This window comes from Saccopteryx leptura, chromosome 3 (genome assembly GCF_036850995.1).
Source record: "Saccopteryx leptura isolate mSacLep1 chromosome 3, mSacLep1_pri_phased_curated, whole genome shotgun sequence".
In the NCBI taxonomy this organism is placed as follows: domain Eukaryota; kingdom Metazoa; phylum Chordata; class Mammalia; order Chiroptera; family Emballonuridae; genus Saccopteryx; species Saccopteryx leptura.
Genome location: NC_089505.1, coordinates 195831804 through 195849382, shown reverse-complemented (window position 1 = coordinate 195849382; position 17579 = coordinate 195831804). Strand labels below are relative to the sequence as shown.

General features: G+C 41.3%; 1 protein-coding gene across 1 annotated transcript in view; it reads left to right on the top strand.

Moving 5' to 3' along the window:
- The window catches only part of TPMT (thiopurine S-methyltransferase), a 34817-nt gene extending 21435 nt beyond the window's left edge, over positions 1-13382 (top strand). The window contains exons 7-9 of the mRNA XM_066377128.1: positions 3234-3319; positions 12100-12144; positions 12856-13382. Coding sequence (XP_066233225.1) covers positions 3234-3319; positions 12100-12144; positions 12856-12968 — 244 coding nt within the window. The 3' untranslated portion in view covers positions 12969-13382. The remainder of the gene's footprint in view (positions 1-3233; positions 3320-12099; positions 12145-12855) is intronic.
- The last annotated feature ends 4197 nt before the right edge of the window (positions 13383-17579 follow it).

The window sequence follows — 17579 nt, the reverse complement described above, 5'->3', positions numbered from 1 at the left end:
ACCACCATCACCACCTCCACTAATATTACCAGGTGACATGTTAGGCATTGGCCATGTGTCAGGCATTGTTTGAAATACTTTATGTGGATCAACACATTTCATCCACAAAACAACTCTGTGAGGTATATATGCTCTCATTATTCCCATTGTACAGATAAAGAGACTAAGATCAAACAGATGGAGTTACTTGTCCAAAGTTGGACAGCTAGTATGTAACAGCTGAGATTGAAACCAGGGAGTTTGGCTTTAAAGCACACACTCATGATCCGTACATTATACACTTTACAGGGTCATTATGGGAATTAAAAGAAATGATATGTGTAAGAAAGGCCTTATCATTTAAATCACTGTATAAAGATTCACTGCTATTATATTAGAGCTGTTGTGATTGATGTTTTTGGTGACCATGCTTACTATACCTAGCCTCATTAGAAAATAAAATTAAAATAGGAGAAAGTGTACTGAGTAGACTGTGACCACACCTACTTACTTTCCAACTCAGATATCCCTCACATACTTACTTGGATTTGGCACATAATATTGAATTATTTGTATGGAAGAAGACTCTTAAAACACGGCAAAAAAGGTTGGAATCCACATCAGAGAAATTACATTTTTATTTTTAGAAGTTGTTTCATAAATAAGGTTTACTGCCAAATCTAATGTTTTTAAATTAAGCCATGCCACACCTTCTTAATAAACGTTTTTCTTTGGTGATAATTCATTCTCCTTTTCTCCCTTCTCTTTCTGTCGCCGCTCCCCCTTGATTGCTTTTCTAGAATCTTCACCTTTCTCACATGCCTAAATCGTCATTCCCATAGGGACCAGCCTAGCCCTTTGCTTTTCTCTCTTTTTTTTTTTTTTAATTTTTTTTATTTTTCTGAAGCTGGAAACGGGGAGAGACAGTCAGAGAGACTCCCGCAATCGCCCGACCGGGATCCACCCGGCACGCCCACCAGGGGGCGACGCTCTGCTCACCAGGGGGCGATGCTCTGCCCCTCCAGGGCGTCACTCTGTTGCGACCAGAGCCACTCTAGCGCCTGGGGCAGAGGCCAAGGAGCCATCCCCAGCGCCTGGGCCATCTTTGCTCCAATGGAGCCTCGGCTGCGGGAGGGGAAGAGAGAGACAGAGAGGGGGAGGGGTGGAGAAGCAGATGGGTGCTTCTCCTGGCCTGGAATCGAACTGGGACTTCTGCACGCCAGGCCGACGCTCTACCACTGAGCCAAACGGCCAGGGATGCTTTTCTCTCTTATACTTGCTCTATTAATGATACGTTAGGGCCATGGCCAGTTGGCTCAGCAGTAGAGCATCGGCTCAGCATGTGGAACTCCCGGCTTCGATTTTGCCCCAGATGAGCAGAGCATCAGCCCCAGGTGGGGGTTGCTGGATAGATCCTGTTTGGGGTGCGTGTGGGAGTCTGTCTCTCTGCTTCCCTGCCTCTCACTTAAAAAAAAAAAAATAAATGACACTTTAATTCACTTGTTACTTTCATTCAGTTCTTCAACAAATACATATTAAATTCCTATTATGCTTTAATATATCCTATGCCAGATGTTAGCATAGGATATATTTAAATAACTAGAGTAATTGTACATGGTATTTACCCTTATCATTTTCATATTTTCAGCTCTGTTCTTTCTCCCAAACATCCACGTCAGATTTCCCGGGTCTGCTTGGCATTTCCTGTGTGATATCAGTATCCTTTATCCACTCAGAGATTCACCTCTGACCTCTTTGTATCCATAAAACACCATATTTGTGTACTAAACTCAATCCTGCTAAATGTCTAACTTTGTAGGTGTTTCCCACTCCCTAATGATGTTCATCTGTGTGTCTTGTTTGTTTTTGATGTTCATCTGTTTTGAGGTTAGTCCCTCTGGGGGCTTTGGTTTGCACAGTTAAAATCCACAAGGCAGTGGGGGACTAACTCAGTGGTTGACAAACACGGCTCACGAGCCACATGTGGCTCTTTGGCTCCTTGAGTGTGGCTCTTCCACAAAATACCACGTGCGGGCACTACCTCGATAAGGAATATACCTACCTATATAGTTTAAGTTTAAAAAATTTTGCTCTCAAAAGAAATTTCAATCGTTGTACTGTAGATATTTGGCTCAATGAGTTTGCTGACTACTGGGCTAACTGGAAGACACAAAGCTCACTATGAGGGCAGACCATACCCTTGTGTGCCAAGAGCCAAAGCTCCTCCAGCAGAGCTGGGCAGTCTGCCCATCTCTGTTTGTCCATCTCTGCTGGCCTCTCACCTCCCTGTGTGGGTGTCCTCTGTCCTCCCCCTCACCATCAGCTTCCCTGCTTGTTCTACCTCTGCTCCCACGTATCTGACCTGCTCGCTCCCTTCAGCCTCCTCAGCTCCACCCACCACACAGCACAGAGGCGCCAGCTTTCAGGGCAACGGCCACAGTGACCTCGTGACCTCTCAGTGGGGCTCTTAATTCAGTTTCCCAGTGGAGTCATCTGACTGGCCCAGCTCATCGTTCTGTACTGGTCCCAGTCCTGGCTCCTGGTTAGTCCACTAATGGGCCCCATCAGGACCAGGTCCCTACTCTGAACCAATCAGACGTGGCCGGGAAGTGGCATCCCTTGCTCCCCAAGCCACCTGCTACAAAGAACTGTTCCAGTGACACTCATGGTTTATGCCATACTTGCAGAACTTAAATTTCATCCTTCCTTGAATTTGTGTCTGTTAGTCTTTCTCTCCTGAACTAACTAGAGGAAAGAGATTGTTTTGTACCTCTTACATGTATCTCTGGAGAGGTCCCTGTCACCCAGGATATTTGTCACCCTGCAGCATCTCATGCCCCACAGGAAACCTGCTGACTCAGTTCGTGGGGGTGGAGTTCAAGCATCTTCTCTCTGAGTGTGTGCCCAGGTGACTTCAATGCCAGCCTGGGAAGAGGTGTCACTTTCCCAGAGCCCAGGGAAGCGTGGTGGGTCTTTGGGAAGAATGTATTCAAGGTGACCAGGCCTCTGAGTCCATCAGGCTGGAAGGAGCCTCTGCTAGTCTTAGAGTGAGTCTTCTGGTCGAGCGGCTCTGAAGGCAGGTCGCATTTTATATTTCCCAGTCTAGGCAGGTGACAGCCCATTTCTCACTTTGAGAATGAGAATCAGCTTCACAGGGCAGTGAAGGGAAATAAACTCGGTAATGTAGATGGAAGTAAATGCTGCTTTTCTGCCCTGCCTTTGTACAGAAATCTAACATACTATTTTTGTTTTAGTTATGCAGATATAATCCTGTCCCTAATGAGAAAAGGGATTCACTACTTCCTGTGTGTTTTGTCTTATGATCCAACTAAACATGGAGGTAAAGTCTTTTTGTTTTCCTAGTTGTCTTATTTCCTGATTTAATTCTATGACATGGATAGCATTCATTTTCTCCTAATTTATCCCTTAGGACGTATACTGCTTATACACATACATGAAAATAAGTCTATTTTTGCCTAATGGAAACTGCTGTATAAACATGCTTCTGTCTCCCAATTGATACGTATTTTTCTCATACTTCATTCCCATTTTGTTCATTCACAGCTCAGACTATGAAAGAGAGAGAGAAATGGATGGCTCTAATATAAAAGAGAAATTTCATGCTTAGGAGATGGAGAGATTTGGTTGCTCAGCTATAGTCTGAGTATATCTATGGCAGGGGTAGTCAACCTTTTTATACCTACCGCCCACTTTTGTATCTCTGTTAGTAGTAAAATTTTCTAACCACCCACTGGTTCCATAGTAATAATGGTGATTTATAAAGTGGGAAAGTAACTTTACTTTATAAAATTTATAAAGCAGAGTTACAGCAAGTTAAAGCATATAATAATAATTACTTACCAAGTACTTTATGTTGAATTTTTGCTAAGTTTGAGTTCGTTCTCTAATGTTTCATTGTTGGCATATAGAAAGGCTGTGGACTTTTGTATATTAAGTTTGTATCCTGCGACCTTACTGTATTGGCTTATCGTTTCTAGTAGTATTTTTGTAGATTCTTTGGGGTTTTCGATGTATAGGATCATATCATCTGCAAAAAGTGATACCTTTACTTCTTTTTCGATATGGATGCCTTTTATTTTTTTATCTTGTCTGATTGCTCTGGCTAGAACTTCTAGCACCACGTTAAGTAAGAATGGAGAGAGTGGACAACCCTGTCTTGCTCCTGATTTAAGGGGGAAAGCCTTCAGTTTTGTGCCATTTAATATGATGTTCGCTGATGGTTTATCATATATGGCCTTTATCATGTTGAGATATTTTCCTTCTATACCCATTTTGTTGAGTGTCTTAAACATAAAATTGTGTTGTATTTTATCAAATGCCTTTCTGCATCTATTGATAGGATCATGTGGTTTTTGTTCTTTGTTTTGTTGATATGGTATACTATGTTAACCGTTTTACATATGTTGAACCATCCTTGAGATTCTGGGATGAATCCCACTTGATCATGATGTATTTTTTTTTAATATGTTGTTGTATTCAATTTGCTAGCATTTTGTTTAGTATTTTAGCATCTGTATTCATTAGAGATACTGGTCTGTAGTTTTCTTTTTTTGTGCCATCCTTGCCGGGTTTCAATATGAGGGTTATATTGGCCTCATAAAATGTGTTTGGAAGTATTGCTTCTTCTTCAATTTTTTGGAAGACTTTGAGAAGAGTAGGAACCAAGTCTTCTTTGAATGTTTGATAGAATTCACTAGTATAACCGTCTGGGCCTAGACTTTTATTTTTCAGGAGGTTTTTAATAGTTTTTTCTATTTCTTCCCTGCTAATTGGTCTGTTTAGGCTTTCTGCTTCCTCTTGACTCAGTCTAGGAAGGTTGTATTGTTCTAGGAATTTATCCATGTCTTCTAGATTGTTGAATTTGGTGGCATATAGTTTTTCGTAGTATTCTCCAATAATTCTTTGTATAACTATGATATCCGTGGTGATTTCTCCTCTTTAATTTTGGGTTTTGTTTATATGAGTCCTTTCTCTTTTTTCCTTGGTGAGTCTTGCCAAGGGCTTGTCAATTTTGTTGATATTTTCAAAAGCCAGCTCCTTGTTCTATTAATTTTTTCTATAGTTTTTCTGTTCTCTATTTCATTTATTTCTGCTCTGACTTTTTTTTTTTTCAGAGACAGAGTGTGAGTCAGAGAGAGGGATAGACAGGGACAGACAGACAGGATTGGAGAGAAATGGGAAGCATCAATCATTAGTTTTTCATTGCACGTTGCAACACCTTAGTTGTTCATTGATTGCTTTCTCATATGTGCCTTGACTGTGGGCCTTCAGCAGACCGAGTAACCCCTTGCTGGAGCCAGCGACCTTGGGTTCAAGCTGGTGGGCTTTTGCTCAAACCAGATGAGCCCGCGCTGAAGCTGGTGACCTCTGGGTCTCGAACCTGGGTCCTCTGCATCCCAGTCCAACGCTCTATCCACTGCGCCACTGCCTGGTCAGGCTGCTCTGATTTTTATTATCTCCTTTCTTCGGCTGGTTTTGGGTTGTCTTTGTTCTTTTTCTAGTTCCTTAAGGTGTGAAGCTAAGTGGTTCACTTGGGCTCTCTCTTGTTTGTTCATATAGGTCTGAAGTGATATGAACTTCCCTCTTATCACTGCTTTTGCTGCATCCCATAGATTCTGATATGTCGTATTGTCATTTTCATTTGTCTGTATATATCTTTTGATCTCTGCACTAATTTCTTCTTTGACCCATTCATTTTTTTAAAAGTATGTTGTTTAGTTTCCACATTTTTGTGGGATTTTTTCCCTCTTCTTTGCAGTTGAATTCTAGTTTCAAGGCTTTATGATCAGAAAATATGCGTGGTACAATTTTGATTTTTCTGAATTTGCTGATGTGATTTTTGTGGCCCAACATATGGTCAGTTCTTGAGAATGATCCATGTACACTGGAGAAAAATGTATATTCTGTCACTTTGGGATGAAATGTCCTATAGATGTCTATCATATCCAGGTGCTCTAGTATTTTGTTTAAGGCCAATATATCTTTATTGATTCTCTGTTTGGATGAATGATCTAGAGTCATTAGCGGTGTATTGAGGTCTCCAAGTATGATTGTATTTTTGTCAGTTTTTGTTTTAAGGTCAGTAAGTAGTTGTCTTATATATTTTGGTGCTCCTTGGTTTGGTGCATATATATTAAGGATTGTTATGTCTTCTTGATTCAGTGTCCCCTTAATCATTATGAAATGACCATTTTTGTCTCTGAGTACTTTTGCTGTCTTGTAGTCAGCATTTTTAAATATGAGTATTGCTACACCTGCTTTTTTTTGGGTATTTGCTTGGAGTATTGTTTTCTAGGCTTTCACTTTGAATTTGTTTTTATCCTTGTTGCTTAGATGTGTTTCTTGTAGGCAGCATACAGTTGGATTTTCTTTTTTAATCCGTTCTGCTACTCTTTGTCTTCTTATTGATGAGTTTAATCCGTTTACATTTAGTGTAATTATTGACACTTTTGGGTTCCCTGTTGCCATTTTATAAATTGCTTTCTGTTAGTTTTATATCTTCTTTGATTCTTCTCTTTTGTTTTTCTATCCTTTGTTTTTGTTTGGTTGTATCCCATACTTCTTTCCTCTGTTGCTATCTTTTTTAAGTCATGTGCTTCTGTGGTGGTTTTTTCAAGGGTGGTTACCATTAAGTAATAAAAAGGGTTCCTACCCTGTTCATTGTAGTACACTATCTTGTGAGTACTTCTGCACTCCATCGTCCTTTGCTACTGTTAATCTCCATCCTTTCCCTTCCTTTTCTTTTTTGTTTTTGTTGTCACAGTTTAAATTTGGTTTTATTGTGTTCTTGGTAGAGCTTTTACTTGTGGTTTTGTTTTGTTTTGTTCTTTGTATCTGGTTGGAAAACCCCCTTTAGTATTTCCTGGAGTGGGGGTTTTCTGATGATAAATTCCCTCATCTTTTCTGTATCTATGAATGTTTTTATTTCTCCTTCGTATTTGAAGGATAGCTTTGATGGGTATAGTATTTGTGGCTGAAAGTTCCTCTCTTTCAGGACTTTAAATATTGGGGTCCACTCTCTTCTAGCTTGTAGAGTTTCTGCTGAGAAATCCAATGATAATCTAATGGGCCTTCTTTTATATGTTGTATTCTTCTTTTCCCTGGCTGCCTTGAGAATTTTTTTTTTTTGAGGATTTTTTCTTTGTCGTTGGTTAGTGCCAATTTCATTATGATGTGCCTTGGAATAGGTTTGTTGTGGTTAAGAAAACTCAGTGTTCTGTTTGCTTCTTGAATTTGAGGCTTTAGTTCTTTCCACAGGCTTGGGAACTTCTCATCTATTATTTGTTTGAATATATTCTCCATTCCATTTTCTTTCTCTTCTCCCTCTGATATACCTATTATTCTTATGTTAATCTTTTTGATGGAGTCAGACAATTCCTGTAGGGTTTCTCATTTTTTTTAAATTTTTGAGTCTCTTTCTTCTTCTCTCTGTTGTGCCTCAAGTTGCTTGTCTTCCATGTCACTAATCCTACCTTCTATCTGGCCTGATCTATTAGCTAAGCTTGTTACTTCGTTTTTCAGTTCCTGAATTGAGTTTTTCATCTCTGTTTGATTTGTTTTTATATTTTCAATTTCCTTGGTAATATATTCTTTGTGTTCGTTGAGTTGTTTTCTGAGCTCCCTAAATTGCCTTTCTGTTTTCTTGTATATCTCTGAGTATTTTTAGGATTTCTATTTCAAATTCTCTGTCATTTAGCTCCAAGGTTTCCAATATATTAAATTTTTTCTCCATAGATTTTTCCTCATCTATCTGTGCTACCTCTCTGTCTGTTGTATCCATGATATTCAATTTTCTTTTTCTTAATGGCATCTGAGGGTGGTTTTGTTGATAGTACTAATGAGAATTAATAAAGAATAAAACGTAAAAAAAATAATAATTTATTATTTTCCTTTTTTTTCTCCCCTCTCCTCTCCCCTCCTTCTTGAATAAAAATTGTGATGAACTGTGAATTATATTGTGCTAAATAGAACAAAAACTACCTATAATGGAGGGCCTGAGTTGGGGAGAAGTGATAAAGGAGCAAAAAAGGGGATATGGACCCACAAAATACAAAAAAGGAAAAAATTTTGTCAAGAATAAAATGATTTGCTTTTAAGTGATGGTTGACTAAGAGATATAATGAAAGGGATAAGAGAGAAACAGGAAAAAGGGGGAAAAATTTTAAAAATTACTATTGTATTTAGTGGAGCAAAAACTAGATAAAATGGAGAGCCAGGCCGGAGCACTGCTAATGAGTTAAAATGCAAAGTAAAAAACACCCAAAGTGCCACAAAGAAAAATTTGAGTTCCTTTGAGTTCCAAATAAAATAATTTGTTCGTGTTTGAGGATTGAATGAGAGGAAAAGTAAAGGAGAAAATAATAAACTAATATAGAGGGAGAAAAAAAGAAGAAAAGAAGAAAAAAGAAAAAAGAACAAAAAGAGAGAGAGTTAAGGGTTTTAGAGTGCAACCCTCATAGAGAGAAAGGAAGAAGAAAGGAAAGAAAATGGGAAATGTAACACTTATGGGTAGTGTAGTTCAAGAAGAGGAAAGAATAAGACGGGCAGGGAATAAAACAACCAAAGTGGAAGAAGAAGAAAATAATCAAGACAAGAAGATGAAAGGAACAAACGAACCAATAAAATAAAATGGAAAAGTTATAAAATCTGTGGATTTTTCTTGATTTTGAGAGGTTATCTTCTTGCTTTTTCTTTTCTCTCCCTCTTCCTGGTCGGTGACTCTGTACCCCAGGCTCTGCCCCTGTGGCACACTTAGGTAGAGGTTTGCAGTTGATAAGTCTCTATGGCGATGTCATATATTAGGCTTCAGCCTCGTTCGCAGTCGAGGCTCATTAGCATTTGTAGGCTCTGACAATGAGTGAGTCCGTTTTTCCAGAGCCTCTCTTCTAGTCTTTTCTTCCTGAATTAACAGCCTGATGATCCAGCTATGGGGTTGCTGCCGCCTCTGCCTGGAGAGTAAGAGGCCCAAAGAACTGGCAAATCCCCACTCAGCGCAGGGCTATGGGTAAGGCTCTATCAGTCAGAGCTGCTAGCATAATCAGGTGGGGCTGGGAGCCAATTGTTTTCAAGGTGCCTTTCTATGCACCTCTAGGCACGTCCTGAATGCCTCAGCCCTCTGTGGGACCACTTTACCCAGGCTTTTGGCACTTTGTAACCTGTTTTGGCTGGGTAGAAGATGCCCTAGTCGCTGTTTGCAAAGCAGGAGGACTTACAAGCTGCCAAATTCCTCTTTTTAACATATAGCCCTGAGTATTCAAGCTCTGCCAATCAGAAGTTCTCCCACCCCTACGTGCATAGCATAACAAGAGGCACTAAAAAATATCATGCCTCTTGTCTTAGATCGCTGAACTGAGAGAGATCTTGTCAGTTAAGTTTGCATAGGTCAGTTGGGAGGCGAGCAGACTGTAGGTTAAACTAATCCTTCCCTGGTCTGTTAGTTTGTATGGCTGGGTGAGGCGCCCCACCCGCCCGGAGAAGTTCGAGCGTAGGGAAGTTTGCTTTCGTGCACTCCCTGCGGGCCACTCTTCAGGGTGCAGGGGCAACCCAGAGACTCTGATTATAGCCCACACAAAGGCCTCTGACTCTGCCCCTCTGTTCGGTAACACAGGCACCCACTCCCGGGGCGCTAGGAGGAACCTCTCTCTATCTACGCTTGCCAACCAGGATATCGGGGCTAATGGCTGCCGCACTTGCCTTTCTTTGTCTGGGTTTGGCACGAGTGTTAGCTTGCGTTGGCTGGGTCACCACAAGCACAGTTTTTCCTCGGCTTGGACGTCTGTGCCACAGCCTGGCTCAGATGTTTGTGCCGCAGCCTGGCTCTATTCACCAACCCTTTGCCCGCCTTAGTTCCTATACTCTCAGTTCTAAGTGAAAGCAGCCCTTGTTTAGGTTAGTGAGGAAGGCGGAGTGTTCCTTTCTCCGTCCTATTTCCTTTGGGGTTGATTATATATTTAGTCAATTTTTCGCTTGATCATACCTTCATGTTCAGTGTGGGACTTCTAGACGCTCCAAGGATAGATTTTTCTGTCTCTGGTTGAAGAATTTGTTGAAATTTTGGGGAGATTTATCGGTATCACTCCTTATGGCACCATTTCTCTGATGTCACTCAAAATCTATCTTTTTATTTATACTTTGGTTGCTCCACTACGGCCCACCATGAAATCTGGAACTCCCACTAGTGGGCGGTAGGGACTGGGTTGACAACCACTGGTGTATGAGGATGACGCTCTGACCAACTGACTTACCTGGCCAGGGAAAATTTTACAATTTATTAATTGTATTCTTTTATAACTATCTTTGTTTTGAATTTATAAAAATGCTGCTTTCTTCTGGTCCCATTTTTTTTTTTTTTTTTTTTTTTTTTTCATTTTTCTGAAGCTGGAAACAGGGAGAGACAGTCAGACAGACTCCCGCATGCGCCCGACCGGGATCCACCCGGCACGCCCACCATGGGGCGGCGCTCTGCCCACCAGGGGGCGATGCTCTGCCCATCCTGGGCGTCGCCATATTGCGACCAGAGCCACTCTAGCGCCTGGGGCAGAGGCCAAGGAGCCATCCCCAGCGCCCGGGCTATCTTTGCTCCAATGGAGCCTTGGCTGCGGGAGGGGAAGAGAGAGACAGAGAGGAAAGCGCGGCGGAGGGGTGGAGAAGCAAATGGGCGCTTCTCCTGTGTGTGCCCTGGCCGGGAATCGAACCCGGGTCCTCCGCACGCTAGGCCGACGCTCTACCGCTGAGCCAACCGGCCAGGGCCTGGTCCCATTTTGATGTATTTGAACATTAAAGCTTAACCTTTGTCGTAGCAGAACTTTCATTTTCAGCAAGATTTGAAAACCAGATGCATAGACTTTTAATGTATAAAATTTCCCTTTTTGATTTTTAATTGAGCTTTTAAAAGTGCTATGTTTTATAAACATTTACACATTAGTATTTTTTTTTTCTGTTTGAATAAAAAATCTCTAAAATTCATTAAAAGATGAGACTTGGTGTTCCTAATTAAGTCTGGGACAATCAGATAAACATAGAAATTAATGGAGACAGACATCAGCTTCGCTAATCTGATTTCAGTTTTATTCCTGAACAACAGGCTTAGCAAAGGGCCTGTGGGAAGAACACACAGCAAGCTCTGTGTGGGGATGAAGCCCGGAAGGGAGAGCTTTAGGACGGGGAAGAAGTTATGTTTCCTTGAACGTTATGGCCATTGGCGAAGTGTGTAGTCTGTGGGTGAGTGCAGGAGCAGTAGAAAATCAGTACGCCAGAAGGTGATGGAAACCCCAGGGGAATTTGTTAATTAACTCCATTCTGATTTCATTCTTCCCAAGTCCCATGGCTCGGCCATCTCACCTATGCTGGATATGGGCACCTACCGTTGCCTTCCCCTCAGTGAGCCAGTCTTTGGCGTGAGATGGAGAAAAGGGGAAGCATAAGAACCTGTCACAACCTCACCTATTTGGCTAATCAAGTTGCATGTAGAATAACTATACAAATATTGATCAACTTATGATCTATGCAACTTACAACCATTCGACTTTACGACCACAATCACTAGCCACGACTGCTCCGCATCTGGCAGCACAAGCATTACCCAGCTGGGCATACGACAGTGCAGACCAGCTTCCGGCAGCACTACCATCTCCGCGTGCACTATTTCAACTGTTATCCCAGACTCGGTACAGCAATTTGTGTTTTGTGTCTTGGATATTTTTCATCAAACCCCTCCCAAGATGTCTACCAAGAGGAAATTGTCTTTGCAAATATTAAACCAGTTGTACAGGTAATGCAGTGTTTTACTTAAACCTGACGAATATAAAAATAAGAAACAAAATGGTGTAGAGATGGTACAAATGGCATAAAATGAACAAAGAAAATTATGATAAAATATGACTTAAAGATTTTTTTTAACATCATTTCACAGTACTGTACATATAGCCTACTCAACTTACGACCAAATCATGTTACGACCATTCTGTCAGAACCAATCATGGTCATAAATTGAGCACTAGCTGTACCTCCTACCTAGGTTGCTGGATATACACTGAGAAGGGGCCCTGAAAATTTATTCCTCCTTACAGTGAGATCTAACCATGTTTCTCTTTTACCCAGGCCCACCATTTTATGTTTCTGATGCTGAAATTAAAAGATTATTTGGTAAGTTATGGATATGTGCTGTAACTTTTTAAATAAAGTCTAACAGTTGACTGTTCTGAGCTCTTATTAAACTGTTACTAAGTATAAAATTTAAAGATCAGAAACTATTTTTTAAACTTTTTTTTAGGTTTTCATATATTCCATTAGAGAGAGAAGAGATAGAGAGGGAAAGAGAGAGAGAAGGGGGGAGGAGCAGGAAGCATCAACTCCCATATGTGCCTTGACCAGGCAAGCCCAGGGTTTCAAACCAGTGACTTCAAGCATCCAGGTCAATGCTTTATCCACTGCGCCACCACAGGCCTGCAGAAACCATTTTCTTGAAGACTGTATTATCCTAGAAAAGGGACAGATTTCTGTAATATGCCTTTTTAGCTAAGTGGTATGCTTATGTTGAAGACATTTGAATTCTTCTGGAGAGATGGTATATTTAGTTGGGCTCTTAGGAGTAATAAGTGATAACAATTCAGAGTTCAGAAAATGGGCCTAGTATTTTTCCGTTTTCATTTTTAAAAAAGAGGCCTGACCTGTCTCTCTTTTCTCTCTCTAAAAATGAATAAATAAAATCTAAAAAAAAGAAAAGAAAAACTTTTATTTAAAACTGAGAGAAATCTCCAGTACACAGTTTTAAAAATCATCTGATGTGTTTTTAGAAGAACCTCTGATTGCATTCTTCCTAATGTTTTAACTTGTGGCCCTTTCTTCTTGTTTCAGGTTCAGTGTGCAAGACTCAGTGCCTTGAGGAGGTAGATGTGTTTGAAGAAAAACATAAAAGTTGGGGAATTGTCTCCCTTGTTGAAAAGTTATATCTACTTACAGAAAAGTAAATGAGACAGAAATAAAAGCAAGTAACATCAAGTGTTTGAGCTTTTGAGCCACTGAAAATTATGCCAAAGCTTGAAAATATAATAGGTGACCTTTGAAAAAAATTGTTCTCAAATTACATCACAGAAATGCATATGATTTTTATAAAAAATAAAAAACACATACTAGAATGTTGAAGTAGCTGCCTTTGGAAAGGAGAATATGGTTGGGTTGAAAGATTATACCTGCGTGTTTTACTTATGAATTGCAAGAATTTTTTACAATCAGCATGATTACTTATATAATTTAAAGAAAGAGAAATGTAATATACATAACTTAAATATATGAGACAGAAAAATTGGCATTCTTTATGAAATTTGGAACCATTGAGGAAATGTAACACTTTAATAAGGTCTAAGAATTACATAAAAGGTTAGCTTTTTCTATAAAAAGCTATGCTCAAGTTCAACACTCCTCTATTTTTCTCTTCATATAATTTCATATGTAACAGAATCAAGAAACAGATTTTAAAATTAATTAAATAAACTAATCTATCTGTAACAAAATATTGTTCCCAAACTATAAAAATAAATTTCTTTTAAAAGTTTTTTTCTGAGTTTGACAGTTTTTTGTTTCTTTTAATTTAATCTTGTTTAAATTATAGTCTTATTGCCCTGGCCAGTTGGCTCAGCGGTAGAGCGTCGGCCTAGCGTCCGGGTTCGATTCCCGGCCAGGGCACACAGGAGAAGCGCACATTTGCTTCTCCACCCCTCCGCCGCGCCTTCCTCTCTGTCTCTCTCTTCCCCTCCCGCAGCCAAGGCTCCATTGGAGCAAAGATGGCCCGGGCGCTGGGGATGGCTCTGTGGCCTCTGCCTCAGGCGCTAGAGTGGCTCTGGTCGCAACATGGCGACGCTCAGAATGGGCAGAGCATCGCCCCCTGGTGGGCAGAGCGTCGGCCCATGGTGGGCGTGCCGGGTGGATCCCGGTCGGGCGCATGCGGGAGTCTGTCTGACTGTCTCTCCCTGTTTCCAGCTTCAGAAAAATGCAAAAAAAAAAAAAAAATTAAAATTAAAAAAAAAAAAATTAGTCTTATTAAGTGCAGTGTGCTGGGGGCTGGATTCAGGACCGCTCGTTTTAATAGTTTAGATTCAGTATTTCTCAGTGTTTCATTAATAACCATATTTTGTTAAATCAGACATTCCTCTCAAACCTCACTAATACCTAAATGATTTAGATTGTTTGGTGTATGTTAAGAGGATAGTGTGTGCTTATTATTATTTTTTAAATTTTATTTATTTTTACAGAGAAAGGAGGGGGGTAGAGTGAGAAGTATCAACTTAGTTGTTTCACTTTAGTTGTTCATTGATTGCTTGTTGTATGTGCCTTGACCGGGCAAGCCCAGCATTTCAAACCAGCACTATCAGCATTCCAGGTTGATGCTTTATCCACTGCACCACCACAGGTAAGGCTAGTGTGTGCTTATCATTAAGAAATGTTACTTAACGCCCTGAAATGGAACTAACAATACATGAGCATAAATTTAAAGGACTTTTAGATACTGGAGCTGATGTATCTGTTATTGCTAAGCTACATTGGCCTCCTTCCTGGCCCACTCATGCAGCAGCCACAGAAGTACAAGGTATAGGGCAGAGTAAATCCCCTCAACAAAGTTCTAGTTTTCTACATTGGGAAGATTAAGGTCATTCTGGATTATTTAAGCCTTATGTGCTCCCTGGATGGCCAATTAATTTGTGAGGTAGAGATGTTTTGAAAAATATCGGAGTGTTGCTTGTCAATCCTAATGGTTTAGTCAGTACTCAGATGCTTGATCAGGGATTTTTGCCCACCAAGGGTCTAGGGCAGGGGTTCTCGGCCTGTGGGTCGTGGCCCCGGCAGGGGTCGAACGGCCAGGACACGGGGGTCGCCTAAAGCCATCGGAAATACATATTTTATTTAAAAATGTATTGTATAATAAGTGTGTGTTTTCCGATGGCTTTGGGCGACCCCTGTGTTTTGGTCGTTCGACCCCCGCCAGGGTCGCGACCTGCAGGTTGAGAACCGCTGTTCTAGGGAAAGAACAGCGAGGAATTCTCACCCCCATAGAAGTGGCACCCAATACCAGAAGGTGTGGATTAGGGTATCAAAATTTAGCATAGGGGCCTTGGTAGCTCCTGCTACCTCAATAATGCATTGTGCAGACCCAATTACTTGGAAATCAGATAATCCTGTATGGGTAGACCAATGTCCCCTTTCTCAGGAGAAACTTAGGGCAGCTAAGCTGCTCAATTGGTACAAGAGCAGCTACAGCTTGGGCACATTGAACCATCTAATAGCCCATGGAATACACTTCCATATTTTGATCTTGTCGCCTCCTGGATTATCAAGGGGCATAGGCGACCCTTACAGCTTATAGGTTTTGAGTCTCAAAATTATTGTTGTTCCTTTTTTCAAAGGATCAACAACAATGGCTCTGGGAAACCCACTAAATGGCAAATCGCTCTTGCAAATGAATGGACAACTTTAAACTGAAACTGTCAACTTAAAATCAGCTCAAAGTCTAGAATTATATGCCATTATCATGGCTTTTCAGCATTTGCCATATTCCCCCTTTAATCTATATACACACAGCAAATATTTACTTATGATGTTTCCACTATAAAGACTGCTGTCTTAGGGACAAATGCTAATGAACTATTTCAGCAGTTCCTCCTTCTTCAAAGACTTGTATGTCAACATAGGGCTCCATGTTTCATAGGACATACTTGAGCTCACTCCATGCTCCCTGGAGCTTTAGCACAAGAGAATGCCCTTTTTTTTTCTTTTTTCTTTTCTATTTTTTTTTTTTTTTTTTGTATTTTTCTGAAATTGGAAAGGGGGAGGCAGTCAGACAGACTCCCGCATGCGCCTGACCGGGATCCACCCAGCACGCCTACCAGGGGGGAATGCTCTGCCCATCTGGGGTGTTGCTCTGTTGCAACCAGAGCCATTCTAGCACCTGAGGCAGAGGCCACGGGGCCATCCTTAGCACCTGGGGTGGCTTTGCTCTGATGGAGCCTTGGCTGCAGGAGGGGAAGAGAGAGACAGAGAGGAAGGAGAGGGGGAAGGGTGGAGAGGCAGATGGGCGCTTCTTCTGTGTGCTCTGGCTGGGAATCGAACCCGGGAATCCTGCACACCAGGCCAATGCTCTACCACTGAGCCAAACGGCCAGGGCCTAGGAATGCCCTTGTTGATCAAACTACCCAAAAGAAAATTATTTGGAGCAACCATGACAGATCGAGCAATTCAGTCTCGTACTCTTCATCACCAGAACGCTGCAGCCCTGTGTAAACAGTTTCAACTTTCTCGAGAAGCAGCACAGCAGATTGGGAAATCCTGTCCAAGGGGTCCTATACTACAATCTGGAGTTAACCCTCAAGGACCCCTACCAGGACAACTTTGGCAAATGGATGTTACTCATATACCTTCATTTGGCAAACAGTCCTTGCATTGTTCTGTTAATTGGATTTCCTAAATTGGTTAAACTGACAATGCTCCTGCATATGGAGCAAAAGCATTTACTGTATTTTGTCATTCTTACAATCTTTAAAGTTAAGGTATTATTAAAGTGTACCCAGCCAATATTTTAAGGTCAATTTAAAAAAAATTTAAGGGGGTAGTCATATCCTGGAACTCCTACGGGTCTACCATATCATGCTTTTTACTTAAAAAAAATTTTAATTTCTTTTGAATGCTGATGAACAGGAGACGCCAAATCTTTTTCACCTGCAAACTACTACCTTCTTTATTTGATCCAGCTAATAACATTGTTTTGTCTTTTTCCAAATAGCTCCAGATATATGGAAAAGATTTATATAGGTGGATGGGGATCCTCAAACCCCTCAGCGAGATCTTCTGAGCATGGCTTTTAAGATACCAAGAGGCAGAAAAAGCCCAATAGAGATCAGGGGAACTACCAGCTTTTAGGATACACCCTTAAAGGCTCCAGTGCCCCAAAGGGGTCTCATAGGATGCCATCTGGGTCCTGCTTCAATAGTGGAAAGGAAGGTCATTGAGCTAAAGCCGGCCAGACTTACATGCCTCTGCTGTGAGGAAACAGGGACACTGGAAGGTAGGCTTCCCCCTTGCTCCTCTAAGGGAGGGTTCAGTCTCTTCCAGCCCTGCTCCAGCCACCTATGACCTAACCTTGCCCAGAATGCTGGGGTTTGCCACTGAAGGCTGAAGGTGCCCAGGGCCGTCAGCCCCATCTACGACACTGTGGACGAGCCTAGGGTATTTCTTCCAAGAAGCAGGTAAACTGATCTCATTTGCACAATGGCCACTTAACTATGTCTTGCCTGAATAGTCAGGTTTTTTATTCTTCCCTTGAAGATCTCTGTTGTGGGTGTTGATAGTCCTATTTTCTGCTGCTTTGTTTAATATATAGTGTTTCCTTTATTCCTCCTACCTCAATGCCCCACTCGTATTTCAGGCTGGGACCTACTCCTAATTTAGAGCTCTCTTTCCCCCTTTTGCCAACTTCTATTATGAATCTACCTTTGCTACCCAGCTTAGTGTATCCCAAGGTTCTCTTTACCAAGCCACAGTCACAGAGCTCCAGGGAAAAGCAACCTGGTCTCATCTCTCCAGGCAGAGGA